This window comes from Calidris pugnax, unplaced genomic scaffold (genome assembly GCF_001431845.1).
Source record: "Calidris pugnax isolate Ruff unplaced genomic scaffold, ASM143184v1 scaffold192, whole genome shotgun sequence".
In the NCBI taxonomy this organism is placed as follows: domain Eukaryota; kingdom Metazoa; phylum Chordata; class Aves; order Charadriiformes; family Scolopacidae; genus Calidris; species Calidris pugnax.
Genome location: NW_015090919.1, coordinates 1,151,204 through 1,166,684, shown reverse-complemented (window position 1 = coordinate 1,166,684; position 15,481 = coordinate 1,151,204). Strand labels below are relative to the sequence as shown.

General features: G+C 47.0%; 1 protein-coding gene across 10 annotated transcripts in view; it reads left to right on the top strand.

Annotated features, from left to right (window-relative positions):
* Window positions 1–15,481, top strand: part of ZNF618 (zinc finger protein 618) — a 93,621-nt gene that overhangs the window by 47,594 nt on the left and 30,546 nt on the right. For 9 of the 10 annotated variants that reach the window (XM_014949774.1, XM_014949772.1, XM_014949771.1 and 6 more), the window contains 4 exons: window positions 4,143–4,232; window positions 6,439–6,516; window positions 7,509–7,598; window positions 14,971–15,159. In XM_014949774.1, coding sequence (XP_014805260.1) covers window positions 4,143–4,232; window positions 6,439–6,516; window positions 7,509–7,598; window positions 14,971–15,159 — 447 coding nt within the window. The remainder of the gene's footprint in view (window positions 1–4,142; window positions 4,233–6,438; window positions 6,517–7,508; window positions 7,599–14,970; window positions 15,160–15,481) is intronic. The other variant, XM_014949777.1, reaches the window with a different exon arrangement.

Genomic DNA, 15,481 nt, shown 5'->3' with positions numbered 1-15,481 from the left:
AAAATTGGGAAGGAAGATGGCCCAGCTGGTCATCCCCAGGGTGGGGTATTGCAGCAGCTACAAGCCGCTGCTGAACACAGAGCGTGGGGCAGGAGCCAGGCGGCAGCAGCTGCCGGAGACAGGCAGGAGAGAGCAGCACAGTCCCTGTCCTTTACTGGACCACCCTGCAAGCAGAGTGGTTGAAAAGGCTCCTAGGTCCTATGGAGTTATTTCTTCAGGTACTGAGATGGCCCGTTTGCCATCTCAGTTTCTCAGTCCTTTGTATCCAAGGAACTGCCTTGTAGCAAGGCTGTTCTTGCCTTTTTTTCTAATACAATGTGATGCTGTATTTTGGTGCATGTATTTCATGAGATTGAATGTGGGATATAGAGATATAAGGCCATTTCTCCTTAGACCTCATTCTAGAATCTCTGCTCCCCTTGGAAAGACTCATGAGCATGAAGGAAAGGATATTTGCTGGAGTTTCTTTTTTAACTAGGTGCCTTTCAAAGATTTTGAAAGTCTAGATTTGCAGCAGTGTAAATGTGAGGGTGACTGCTCAGGTTGCAGCGAGGATGTGTTCTGTGGGACTGTTGCCCGAGTACCAGTGAGGGGCAGCACTGAACCTCTCTGCCAGGGGGCTAATTAGTAGCTTTTTCTGTATTTTTCCTTAAGTCCTAATATTGCTTTTGGTGGAGCTGCACTGTGTTAATGTCTCCCTGAGGACAGGAGACAGCCTGAATCTGGTCAGACTTGCTTGAGTAGCGTTAGTTTTATGTGTCTGGTACCATCTCTTTATGTGTCTGTTTGATGTGTGGTGTCTGGTGTCTTCAGAGGCTTAGGGGGGTCGGGATGGGCTTGCAGCACACCTGAGCATTCCGGGTCCCCACTGGAAGTGATGTTACATAGATTGGGTACGGTGCCCGGGCTGGAGTTGACGTTAGTCTGGTATTTATAACCCAGAGCAGGGAAAGTATGCATTGCTCCATTGATGCTCCAGGCTGGAGGAAGAGTGGCCGGAACTGCCCGGTGGAAAAGGACCTGGGGGTGCTGGTCAACAGCTGGCTGAATATGAGCCAGCAGTGTGCCCAGGTGGCCAAGAAGGCCAACAGCATCCTGGCCTGTGTCAGGAACAGCGTGGGGAGTTGGAGTAAGGGAGTAATGGTCCCCCTGTCCTGGACACTGGTGAGGAGCAGCTGAGGGAGCTGGGGGTGTTCAGCCTGGAGAAAAGGAGGCTGAGGGGAGACCTTCTCACTCTCAACTCCCTGAAAGGAGGGTGTAGCCAGGGGGGGTGGGTCTCTACTCCCAGGGAACAGGCGATGGGACAAGAGGAAACAGCTTCAAGTTGTGCCAGGGGAGGTTCAGATTGGATATTAGGGAAGGTGTTTACACTGAGAAGGTTGTGAAGCCTTGGAACGGGCTGCCCAGGGCAGTGACTGAGTCACCATCCCTGGAGGTATTTAAAAGATGGGGAGACGTGGTGCTGAGGGACATGGGTTAGTGGTGGTTTTGTCAGTGTTGGGTTGATGGTTGGACTCAATGATCTGAAGGGTCCCTTCCAACCCAGGCAATTCTATGATTCTAAGTAGTAGTGCACAGGCTAATTCTTGGTGAATTTCCTGCTAAGGAAGCTGTCACTGGTGGGGACAGCACTGGTGGATGTATTGATGGCTGACAGCAAGGACAGCTCTATTAGGTGAGAAGGAAGAAGTCTGGCACTTGGATGCAGCCCTGGAAGAGTCATTGTTCAGAGAGAGTGAAGCTTAGCTACACATTGGCAGTCTCCTGACACTGTCGTCTGAATTCTGCGTAAACCTCCTCATCTCTGTGACTTGGCACTGTTTGCTGGGTGTTATCTCCGTTAAAACAGTCCAGGAGGGGATTAGAACCAGGACCAGCTGGAACAAAATCTTACTTCTCATAACGACTTGTTTCACTGTACCCTCTGGAGGTCGTTCTTCCTTAGGGATGACCATCCCCCAACAGAACAGGCAGAGCCCTACGCTCCTGCGCTGCTACTCTGTCCTGTTTCCCTTTTCCCCACGCTGCCGGGGGAGGCAGTGACTGGACCCATTTGCTGCTCAACCCTCTGCTGCTGACAGTGAGACCCCACAATCTTACCCCACCAGAGCTTAGTTTTATTCTGTTCTAACAAGTGTCCTTATTTATTGAGCACTTCTCTTCCAAACTAAGGCCATAATAGTCTTCCTTCTCTAAATGGAGATACTGGAAGTGCTTGGAGTTTGGTACTCCTCTGAAGGATTAGTCTTCGGTTCATCTACCGTGTGGCTCGTTACACTTCAAAAAGGAGGTTGGTTTCTTGTCCTGGGGACGCCCAGCAATGTGAGACTGATAACTGATGACACGTTATGAATTTTTTCTGCTAATAATTGGCTGTTTTGTTTTTTGGGTTTTTTTTCAACAGACAGACAGATACTCACTAGTATCGTTAGATTCTCTTTGTTGTTGAAAAGGGCCCAGAGTAGCCTGAGCCCCTCAGCGCCGTTGTATGGGCCACAGAAGGAGACTGCATAAGATTTTATAATGAAACAGTTAAATGTGACCTACTGGGTGCTTTTATCACTTGAATGTTCTCACAGCTGCATTTTTCTTTTCCTCCTGCTCTTCCTTAAGCACAGCACTGTCTGCAGCAGTGAATCCTTTTCATCTCAGTATATACACCTGGGCTCTGTCTCACTTGTTCAGCCTAAGCCTTTTAAAACCCCTCAGATCTAGCTTAGCATTGCTGTGCTCTGATTAACATCCAAATATTTTTTGGTAGCAGAAATAAAGTTCCAGTGCCCAGCTGTTTAACACCTTTTGTATTTGGCATTTTTCTTTTATAGATGACCATAGCTTCTACTTTCATTCTGCCAAGCAGAATAAAGGGGCAGAAAGTGGTTCTTCATTTAGTGTTGAAGTCCCATATACTGATGGGCTGCAGTAGTGAACCCAAGTGAGCGATCAGACTGTACTGATGGATACTAGCTTAAAATACTCATTTTATTTAAAAAATAAAATTTTGAGAAGTAAAAAAGAAGCTTACTTAATGTGGATACTCTGGTGTGTTTGAACACTGTGTGAAAGAGGTAAAACTAAGGCTTTAAGTTCTCTGTTTGTGGATGGCTACAGACCACTGAGCTCCTGCAGGGGACCTTGCCAAATGGCAGCTCCTTGTGGAGCCATGGTAGCTGATGTGTGCACTCCCAGCTGGCTCCTGTTCTGAAGTAAAACACGTTAGTTTTGAGATCCTTTGTGGCTACACCAGCGGATGTGTTGCAGTGGGCTGGTGGTGGGCTGACAAGGGCAGAGCTGTGAGTTGCAGTGGGGCGACTGCTCATGGGTGTCAGTCTGTACCCCGAGCTGTGTGTCAGGTATCAGATGGTGGCAAAACCCCACCAAGTTGACAAGCAAATTACTCCTCTTACACTAATGTGAGAGCTGAGCCAAAGGGGTCCCTTGTCCCCAGCCAGACCAAAATGAATTCATGAGCATCTCTATCTTCTTGCATCTCTCTTCCCCTGGCTGTGGTGAGCGGGGTCTGTTCTTGCTGGGGTGAAGGGGAGGGTGCAAGGTACATGAAACCAGGCTCCAGCAATTCTCCTGTTCACTGAGCACCTTCCTGTCCTGTGTGTTTCAGATTGTTGGTTCTCTCTGGTTTTGATTGTTGTAACATGCCCGTAGGGGATGTTGGATGGAGTTAGCAATCAGCGAGAGCAGCACGAGACCCAAGTGCCACCCGTGTCGTAGGTGGCAAATGCAGAGTTTGACTTCCAACAGCTCATGCCTTGGCTCTGTGTTTAGTTCTGCCAGTTTGTCCCCATCCTGACCAGTCCTTGCCTACTGGAGCCCTGAACTTCCAAAGGAGGTTTCAGCAGGGCCTGCTGCTCTGTGTCATCATTGCTGCGAGGTCTCACAGAGGCCGTGCTGGAGAACAGGGCTGAATAGGAAACAACAAATCAGAATCTGTTCTAAACCGTACAGCGTGGGGCACAGGGGGACAATGTGAAGCAGTGGTTGTCTGCGTGCCACAGACATTCGAAAGAGCATGTGGGATGAATGGGATAAATATCTGCAAGGGGTGTCTGACTGAGCAGCGTTGTGTGGAGTGCTTGCCTTTTACCTAAGAGTTTCTAAAGTGGCCTGTTTTCTTCTTCCTACAGACAATTTTAGGTACACGTGTGACATTTGTGGGAAAAAATATAAATATTATAGCTGCTTCCAAGAGCACAGAGACCTACATGCCGTGGATGGTGAGTACTGTTTTGACACTCAGACGCCCAAATTAGAATGAGAGGTCCTTGGGAGAGACAGAGTGTGGTTCTGCAGGACGGTGTGGCCCGTGCTGTACAGGCTGTTGCCCAGCGTGGCCCGCTCCCCTCTGCCAGGGGAGGCCCGGCCTGCAGGCGCTGCAGGAAGGAGTTTGCTGCGCTCGATTCTCTCCGCCTGCATCCAAAGAACACCCTCTGCCGGGCCCTGCGGTCCCTGCAGTCCCATCTGGCTGAAGGATGGTGGATGGGACGGGTGTGCTAAAATCCGAGGGCCTCAAGGTGAACTGTCGGTCTGGCTACTCACTGGGCAAGAGTTGCTTGCCTTTTGGTTTTTTTTTACCTCACAGGTTTGTTCTCAACGCGCTCCTCTGTGAGAAACCACATTTCAGAATTGAGAAATGTTGTTTTGTTCTTGTTCATCGCTGTGGTGGGGAACTGACTGCAGTTCTCACTGGACGTTACAGGCCAATTTTTCCTCTGTGCATGTAGAAGCGGCCTAGGCTGGTGACACTCGGGCAGAAGCAGGCACCCTCATCCCAAAGCAGTGTTTCTTTTTTTCACATTGGGGAAATAGAAGCAACAACATACTGTCTTTGGCTTGCCTGCATGCTCTTAACTAGGCATCTAAAGCTTCTCAACTCAGAGCCCACAGATGCTCCAAACCCTCGCTGCGTATGCTACCAGCCTGTCCATGTCACTCCTCACTTGGCCGTGGAGGAAGCCCTGGCAGTTTTGGAAAGTCCCTGCTTGGAAAGCAGAAGGTTTTGAATGGCTGGACTCTCTTGGAAAAGCAAATGGTTTTTCACAATACGTGGTGTTGAAAAAATTGCTGTTTTTAACTGGAGCACGTGGACATCAAAACATTTTCTAAGATCAGCCAGTGTTCTCTTAGAGCACACAACTGCAAGCTTCCTTTCTCCCATGGGGAGCCAAAATTGAATTACTGGAACTGAAAGTCACTGTGAGATGGACATGTCTGCTCCTGTCAGAAATGTGTCTTTGTAGCTATGGTTCAGGGAGCTCTGCCTAGAGGTTACCAGAGGGCTTTGGAAACTGCTTCCTCCACGCATGTCTCGCAAGGACACTGTTTGTCTCGGTCCCTCCAAGGGACTGGTTGTGTTGCAGCAAACACAAGTGTGAGGCCACTTTGTGTCTGAACTTCACGTGGGCTTCTGTCAGCGGCAGAAGAAAGGCCTTGAGAATTTGTGTGTATTAGGGCTGGGCATGCTCAAATAGTCCTGTGTGGATGCTGCTGGGAAGAGGAGGGACTGGGGCACAAAGCCTGGTTTATTCTGTTTATTCTATGAAGCGATGCGTGGAATACAGGAGGAAAACAAGGCCATTTAAGAGGATTTAATTTCTCTTTTGTTTCTTCCCCTCCTTCTTCTATTCTATGTTAGTTTTTAGTGTGGAAGGGGCCCCAGAAAACCGGGCAGGTAAGCTGAGATCCTTCATGTGCTTTATTTCACAAACCTTTTCAGACATTCAGTAATTCAAGCACAGCAGGTCTGATTCTACATTTGTAAGGAGTTTTGTCACCGATTGCAGTGGGAGAGGAGCCTCTCTCTCCCTCTCCCAAAGAGTACAGCCAGTAGGTTGATGCCCAGCCCTACTAGATACCAGGCTTTTGTTGTACATACACTTGATCAGGCTTTTGAAGATCAAAGAAACAGCTGTTTTATGTCTCTGGTGATTTAGTGAATTGTTCAAGGCATAAATGAAATTATTTTTTAAAATGGGTTGGGTTCTGATTTGGTGCTAGCTGTGCTAGTAGGTGGTAGAAGGTTACTGCTCAGTATTTGTTAGGTGGCTTGCTCACAGACTGCGTTACTGTGCCCACTTTCAGATAGTGTAACATCATTAGATAGGAGATGTACTGGAAGAAAATCAGAAAATATGACTCAGGCTTTGCAATGAGTTTGTTCAGTCTTTCTCTGTATTTTTTAAACACTATATACCTACAAGGCATGATACTGGGCTGAAACGGGGGGTAATAACTACCTGGGGCACCTGAGGAGGAGGAGGGACAGGTCAGACAGAGGGGTCATTTGGTTTATAATTCCTGTCTTGAAATCTTGTTACAGATCGAAATGTCATTACAGATGCAGGAGCGTTCAGTGCCCGTGCAGCTGTAGGAGGAAAACCTGAGGGGGTTGTCAGCTCTCTTGCTGGTTCTGTTCTCTTGCAGACCCCTATGACCAGGCCGTCATAGCAGCAGATGAAGTGAAGGAGGAGGAGCCGGAACCGTTCCAGAAGATTGGTCCAAGTATGAGTTGTTATTATTATACAGCTTCAAACATGAAAGAGACAGTACAATGGTTTCAAATCTGGCATCAGCTGGACTGCTTCTGGGAAAACCAGAAAGCACTGTGTTATGCACAGGTGTTGGGACCTTAGGGGTACTGAAAGATACATTTAGGTTCAAATGAACACCAAATACCAGCAACCCTGGCCCTAAGAAATGCAGCTTTGTGATGTTCAAGGGCTCTACAAAGAGAAGAGGAAAGAGGTTCAGGAGCAGAGCAAGCTGGCAGCGATTAAAGAGTGTCTTAAGGTGCATTGGCAGAGTTGGCAGGTGATTGCATTCCCACTGCCTTCATGGTGGGTTCGTCAGACAGATCAGAGGGAAACAAAGAGAGGACAGACTTTGTTGAGGCATTTCTCTGAATTCCCCATTTTGGAAACAATTCATCCCGCTGGCAGGAGCAGGAGGTGTCAGTGTATGGTTTCACCACTTTATTATTTCAAGTAGTCCCAAAGCAGGAATTAGCACAGTCATTGCAGAAAAGCCCCTCCTCCTGCAAGAGAAATCCACAATCCAGTGTGAAAGCTCTGTCGTTAAGACTTACACTTGCCCACTTGTTTTTTAGTTTGACTGTTTCAGTTGTCCACACAGTACAGATGGTGTGTAACCAGAAGACAAAACTGTGTCATCTGACTTCAGAAATGGATTCTCTCTTCGTTTCGCGTGCTTACTTGGCTGTAATTTTGGGATAATCTCCTCTATTATTTTGGGATAATCTTCAGTTCTGTTGTACTTTTTATGCAAGGTCCATCACTGTGGACACTGGCTGTAACTGTTTCTTTTGTTGGGCAAGATGACATGGGAATTACAGGGCAGATAAGTTCCAAACACGAGGAATATTCTCTAGTTTTTGCCACCTGGCCAGTTTCTACGTAAAAAGTTGGGAAGCCGGAGATGTGCGTGAGAGGGTGCTGCACTCCTTTCTCATCTTGGTGTTTGTTTCATCTTCACAGAAACTGGCAATTACACCTGTGAATTCTGTGGCAAGCAGTACAAGTACTACACTCCCTACCAAGAACACGTGGCACTGCATGCACCTATTAGTGAGTATCCCTCTGGAGATCTATCTCATTGCAGACGCTGATTTACAGTGGTTGGTGGCAGGAGAGAGTCTCGTTCTTGGGGATCCTTCCACTGGTCCTGTGGGGTGGCCATTGGCAGGACATAGATCAGGTGCTGACCAGGGCACTCTAAAGCTGAGCTGGAATCTCCTCTCAGAGGGACACTGGTACCGCTAGGTGTTACCAAAGTCCAGGCAATTCTGTGTAGGGTCCTTGGGGGTTTGATATTTTATTTTGTTGTTTAACTGAAGGTTCTGGTACCTGCAGTGCACATAACAAAGTGATGCACAACATTTTTAGACTCCCGTAAATACTAAGTGAACGTACACGTGAGGGAAGAAGTATCTTTCTTATGAGCTTCTGAGAAATTATTTCAGACAGTGAGTTAAAGCTGGTTTTCAAAATCATGTATATTACCTTGGCAGCTTGCTACTAAATCACAGGCAATAAAATATTTATTTCAGGGAGCTCTAGGGAAGGCAGGTCTCAGCGTACTGCGCAGCACCACCATCCGCACGCTGGAGGGCCACTACGGTCTGCACTCCCCAGACAAAGGGGAGGTTTTAATGAGCAATTAAGTGTAATTTAGTGCAAAACTGTAGTAAAATAGTTGAGAGAAATTCTGTATACATGCTGGGTTTGCATGCTTTCAAAGTATGCAGAGAAGAGCTTTACTCCTGAACGTCATGCTTCGTCCGTAGCATTTGCCTGTGCTTTATTGTGATCCCACCGCTGTGAGCCCTTGGGGTTGCTCTTTGCCCATGTCCAGCTGCCAGTGTTTTGGCCGATGATGAGGATAGATGAGCTGAGCTCATGAGCTTAGTGGGTTTTTTAGCTGCTCATCCATGGCCAGCAGAGGGAGTGCACACTCCTTCCTCACCAAATTCTGCTTTAGTTAGGCTTTCAGTTATTACAATAAGGCAGCTTTCGTTTTACACATATATAGAAATAAATTGGGAACACAGTCCACCAGACTGTCACTTTTAAAGTGGTTGAGGCTTGGTGGCTCCTGGCAGCTGCCATGCAGGTTCTCTGGAGTATGGAGGTAGACCAAGATCACAGTAGAAGGTGTGATCTGAATGAACATAAAATATCTCTACCGCCATCATCACAAATTTAAGTCTTACTATCTCCCACCTGCCCAAGGGAACAAACCCAGTGCTTATGATCGCACACATAACAGTTATTCCTGAACATCCCTGCACCCACAAACTCCACCTCTTAATTCAGGTGTTTTCAGGTCCTCAGAAAAGCTGTTGGTGGTGATCAGCAGTAGGTCAATCTCACATGGATGGGCCCTCAGACACTAAGGCGTTGGTGTCTCTGCTCCACCCCTGTACAGGTGGCTCAGGAGCAGTGGGCTGTAAGGACTGCACCGAATCTGTGATCAGCAATAACAGATTCTTAGCTTCCCATTTCCAGGGGATTTATCACTATGGATATCTCTGCACCCTCCCAGCCATCAGTAGTAATAGGCTGGAGCTGCTGGTTCCAGTCTATGTTATCCAGCATGAAAAGAAAACCACAACTGTTTTTCTCTGAGAGGTATTTACTCAAGGTGGGCCCTGCAGGTCTGACTGCAGATACCAATGGTCCACACAGATTCTGCCCTTCTCCCAGTACAGAGCGGCGGCGAGGTCCTGGTGCCCACTTTTTAACTACCAGAAGCTGATTTTAGAGGAGGAAGAGGCACATTCTTTTGAATCCTGGGGTTGAAGCTGTTCTTGCACCGTGATTTCTGCAGTAACCTTTGTGAAAGCAAAAGAAGCTGCCCCTGCTGCAGACTAGCCCAGCAGTCACTGGGATGTGCAGATGGGTTTCCAGTCCTTTCAGCAAATGTCTTTAACTTTGAGGACACTTAGGACAGATCAGGATATTATTTTCATAAGGTTTAACCCCCTCCCCATAAACTGGGTTTCCAGTCCTTTCAGCAAATGTCTTTGAGGACACTTAGGACAGATCAGGATATTATTTTCATAAGGTTTAACCCCCTCCCCATAAACTTTTCTTTTTTTTTTTTTTAACCTTTTTTTTCTCCTCTCCTAGTTCCCGTGACCAGTAAGATTTATGATTTACAATGACAAACCATTAGCCCTGATGAGCACACAGGAGAGGGCATGACTAGCTCCCCAGGCAGGCTGGCCAGGACATCCTCCCACCTTTCTGGTGCTCACACTCTGCTCTTCCAATAAACCAAGGTCCTGTGAGGCAGCTGTAAACACTTGACTTTTAAAAAGCATAACTGGCTTTTCTCGTGCCCTAGAAGTCAAGTGAAGCTGAGACTGTTTTTACCCTATTTTTGTTCTTGTGGTTATAAGGTAAATGATGAAAAATAGCTGTAGTGGGAGCGGGTAAGGAAACACTTCAGCTTTCTGGGTCGTGAGTGCAAGCTTCCCTTCTGGAGCCTGTCTTTCTGGTTTTCTGTGATAATGGATAAAAAATTATTGAAAATGGGCTAAAACAAGGACTCGTTTTTGGCCAGTGCTTCTGGATACCTGCTGTGTGGAAAAGAGCTCTGCTCTGGGGCTCCCTGGAATTGTTAATGCCAAACGTCTCCTTTCAAAGTTCCCTTTTGTTAAAGAGGAGTAGGGGCTTTTTGATATGCTTAGAACTGGGCTGTTATTCTTTTAAAATACATATTCTTATGCTGTTTCTGTCAGCCTATTCACTCTTTCTGAGAAGGGTGTCAGAGGCTGTTTCCAAAAAAAGTGGACTGTAGGCACATTCATTGTCCCAGTTTTAGAAATGTCACTGAAGGGAGGTGCAGAGGGGGATGGCTCAGAGGTTTCTTTCTAACCTCCTCCAGACTCTGTCTGCTCTGTAAGACAGAACTGATTTACCAAATCTGCAGATGGCTGGGCTATTGTGATTGCTTTTAGATGATGTGCAAAGAAAATCTCATGCGTTTGGGACGTGGACTGCTTAGAAAAGCCACCAAGAGTGGTTTTTAGCTTGGTAAGTCCAGGCTCAGGAGTGTGCACTCAGCGCATCCTCTTCTGGTAACTGCAGATGAGGCAACGGACTCCATGGTCATGCAAATACGTGGTGATAGCACTAAAACCTTCCCAGCTATGCATGTCGTTTGCTTCCTGGATGAAAATATAAGCTGATGTCAGGGCCCTGAGTGTGCTAACAGGTCTTAATGACCCTGACCAGTCTCACACGGGGCGTCTGCCCACATTCAGAGCCTCTGTTTCAGGTCAGCTCTGGATCATCGGTTCCTGCTCGAGCTGCACTGAAGGATGTTGGTCTCCAGGTCAGTTGTAGACATGCCCCTGGATGCCATCGGTCTGTACCCCAACCCACAGACTGCCTGCCTAGCTTGATGTCAACCCTGTCTCATCACTCTGGACCTCCCTAAGGGTTGCTGGTCTGTGTCTGGCCCTGGTTATCCTCACCAGAGCTGATCCTGCTGCTGACCCGTGGATTGACTTCCCAGCTTGACGACAGGCGCATCTCGTGGCCATGAACTTCCTGATGATTTGGACTCTGGGTTGAACCTGGCTGTCGTTGCTGGTCCTGCCCTGCTCACCTCTCAAGGGGCTGGGGGATGGTTCCCAGCTCTCAAAGGCCCTGCCCCATGATTAAACTTGGCTCCACAGGGGACAGACAGACCTATGCCCACCCTGACACCCAGGGTGCTCGAGAAGGTTCAACAAGCCCCTCTGCTCAGTTACTTTTCTTATCATGAAGGACACTGGATATAATTTTTTTCATCCAAAGTGCTTAAAGGCAGCTGCCACCGTGGCTTTTTCTCTAAGGGAAAGGGATCCTTTTTGGTACCATGTCTAGTTTCAACACAGGTCTTGCTTCAGCAAGAAAAAAACAGATCCACATTCCAGTGGAATGGTGTGTCTCTGCTTCCTCCATTTCAGTGAGTGAAATCTGTGAGTTTGGATGTTTTTCCCACTCTGATCCCACGGTGCCTTAGCAACGCGTTCCACTGGCAATATTTGTTTATATGTATAAAGAAGGGCATTAAGAATTTGATATGTTTGAGCACAGGGCTTTTTCCGTGGAAAGACCTGTTTCCAATAGCAGAGGTTTCAGTTCAGCATGTTGAATTCCGATCCATTGTTAAAGAATCACGTTCCATCATATTCATTAAAGACCAGTTTTTCTCCAGAGGTGATGGTGTAATTCCATCTGAACCATCCGAATGGTTCCTTCCCATCCTGACAAGATCTTTATGAAAAAAATGTGATACACAAATTATCAGCCAGAATTTTTACCTGGGAAAAGGGAATTTACTGAGACAATCTGGTCTCTGTTCCGTTGTGGTGGTGCATCACGATAGTGTGGATTTATGTACCTTTAGAGGAGACACATTGAAATGTCTGCCAGATTTTCTACTCCACTGTCGCAGCTTCCTGTTCACAGAGGACGTCTTGAAGGTCTTACCAAAGACAGGAAAGCCATGAGGGACCACTGGTGTATCTGGATTGACTGGAGTAACACATGCTATAGGATTGCCTTGATTTAGTTGCTCACATGTGGTTTAGAGAGACATCTAATCTCGCCGTTAAGTGTGACAGAAGATACAGCAACCTCTTAAGGTAATTATTTTGATGAATTACTACCCTCACTAAATTAAGACTAAAAATATCCAGCTGTAGCTTTCAGGCACTGAATCCTATTTATAACTTTCTGTGCTGGGTGAAGGAGGACTAAGGTACCAAATTTCTGTCCTTGCTAGACCTGTGTTTAACCTGCTGTCAAGTCCCTTCACAGTGCCTGACCTCCCAGTTACGCCAAAGGAGTTGTTTGACGTTTCTACTGCTGTTCTTGGCCTTTAGTTATCTTCCTGCCTTCTCATTGGAATAGTCTCACCTCCGGTAACCACTGAAGGGCACTGGGAACACGAAGAGCTGACATTATCTTCCTGATCCCCTTTGAAAGTGCCCTGAACGCACACCCAAAGTACCTCAGTCTTTTTAGCTACGCTGTTGCCCTGGGAGCTTTCCTACAGCCATCACAAGTGAGAATGGTGATGAACAAGCTCTTTTTCCTGCTTCCAAGGCAGATTCCCCCATCTTTTCAGTATCACCTGTATCCCCTGTATTCTTTGGCACAGGCCCTGCCGTTCTGGACAGCTGTAGCACAGAAGACTCAGTTTACCAAGTGACTGGAGGTCATTCAGTGGGATTGATCTCTAGGTGACTCCTCTCCTGCCTTCCCTTCTCCAGTGTGCCAGCCTCAACTGGGGCATCTCTCAGATGCTTTCTGAGATAACTTCATTGCAGCAGTTACGGGACTGTGTACTATGCTGTCCCCAGTCTTGCTGTCTACCTGCAGATTTTGAGGCAGGAGGTTTTTGTAACCATTCAGCAACTCAGTGTTTTCATTTTTGTAAATATCTTGAATTTGGCTTTTCTTTAGCCTGAGGCAGCGAGTTCCACAGTGAAGAGGACTTTTCAAGGAGCTCCATGATCATTGCTGGCTGGGTTGCTTAGTCTTCACAAGGAATTTGTCATTTGACTAAAATGTCACCTGAAGACTAAAATTTATTTTTCAGTGACTTATTATCATCATCCAGCTGCTAGAACTAATATTCTTTTGTCTGTCATGCCTTGCTGGCTCCAACTCTGTCTCTGTCTCATATCAGGTGGAGCAGCCTTCTCTCTGGAGCTGAATTTAAAGACATGCTGTTTGCTTGAGTTGGTAGGAAGAAGAACTAATTTTGAAGGTCTTCATAGCATTGAGGCTTTTTTCTTCGGATCTTGGAGAGCAGTGTCTGGACCACAGAAGATTCGTGATGATGCTCTTTGTTTCTGAATAGTTGGCTGATTGCTGCTTCTCTTGGTATGGACAAGAAATAAAGCAACAACTGGTGGGAATGGGCCTCTTGGGAAACTAGATGACATGTAAACAGGGAATTGTCATATTGGACTACGTTTTTGGTGGCAGTTTGGCAGCAACCAGAGGAGGATTATCCATGGAGATTGAAGTATAGGAAGCAAAAGCAAACTTCTTGCCTATTCCAGTGGCCAGAGACCAAGCAGAGGAGAAGTATCTTGACCGAAACTATGAGAAAACCTAGTGCAAAATCTCCTGCAGAAGTGCACTAACATTTACAGAAATGTCACCTTGGAGCTGTGTATCAGATCAAGTGAAACAAAAAACTTTTCTTTTGAGTAGCTTTTTGCAAGCTGCTTTGAATGTTCCCACCCTCACTCTGCAGTGCTGCTGACAGGGAAGATGAGAGCAGTTCACATTTGAGGTCTATGATGTCTCATGGGATTTGGGAAATGAGCATCCAGTCCCACTCCGGGTGACTTTTCTCAGCTGTTCCAGAGTCAGGCTGTTGTGCTGCCATGGCAGTCTGTGAGGGAGAACTGCTCAGTGCAGATAAGTATTTCTGAATTATCCTGTATAAGTTGGACAGACACTAGAGCTGTCCAGCCAACCTCAGGCGTCCTGAAATATCCCTCTCTAGAAACTCCTCATACTGAGCTTGGGCTGTGAGTTATAGGTACCTTGTTTGTTAGTGATTCTTTATGGCGGATGGTTGGAGTGGGACCTGGGCTTCAGGAGCCACATCCAAATTTCCATGGAAGAAGCCACTGGGGAATGAAGGGGGTTGGTATTTTGTTTCTCCTTTTTTGTCATTGTTGTTTTTTTAATCCATGCGGCCTAGACAATGGGCTGTCCTCCCAAAGGTTTTTCATTTGACTTTTGGCATTGAAAATTCCTGGTGATCCTCACTGCATTGCAGAGACCCAAATGTAGATACATTCAAAGAGTTTATCCCAGTAAAATTCAGAATTTCTCCACGTGTCACCAGTACTCATCTAGAGATGGGGACCAAAAGGCCTTTCCTGACTTGCAGGATGAGAACTATGTCTCCTAATTCCCTTCCATTACCAACAGCCCTCTTTCCTTTGGTTAATGAGACAAGGAATGTGGCTGGAGATCTCTAGCATTTATGCAAGGCTCAAATAAAAAAGGTGTAAACTCCTCCCTGTTCAGAGCTCTGAGTATCACATTAGAAACCTGCTCCCCAAATTCATACTCTTACACACACGGGCATGAGGGCAGACATCAGGTACACCCAGCCAGGCTGTGGCAATCAAACAGTCCTCCTGGAAGGATGAGGTGATTCCTGCTGGAGGAGGAATGGGTTGGTCACGTTGCAGTTAAAGGTGTGGAAGGGAACTAACAACTTCAGGAATCTCTCCCCTTGGGGGAGTGGGGAAACTGGTTTTGTTAGGTGGGATCGGTGGATCCACGGCTGCTGCGGGTCCCTGTGCAGGGGCTTCACGAGCGTGGCTGTTAGAAAGCGACCCTCCTCGAAGGCACAGGGTCTGGGAGCTGACTGACTGTCCAGGCACTAGTTCTGAGTGTTCATATCCAGAGTTCTCTCGATCTCCACTCTTCGTGGCAGTGAAGACACAGGCGAACCAATCCAGCAAAAAAACACCGGCCTCAATAAACCGATGTTCTACCCTCCTGCACCGCACCCCCTCTGGTGTCCCACCCGCATCCCAATCCCAGATGTTCCGCGCTCCAAATTCTGGATCCCCAGGAAGCAAGGCCATTACAGGTACCAATTGCCTTTCTACCATCAACTTTCTTAACTGCTTAGTGTCCAATCCTGCCCTGGGTTGGCTGTTGACCCTTCCTGGACTCAGTCTGCTCCATCCATGGCTGTCCCAGAAAAGCTACTCCCAGAAGCAGTTGAGGGCATTAGATCCTTTGGCACATTACAAACTAAAATTTATATCACCAATAGGTCTTTATAACCTCTTCCCAGTGACAGGTTGGTTTTTAAAGCATGGTGCTAACCATGAGGTACAAAAGACCCTGTTTCAAATCCTGGTGTCACAAACTGAGGAACTTCCTGACAAGGATTGGCAGCATGGCTT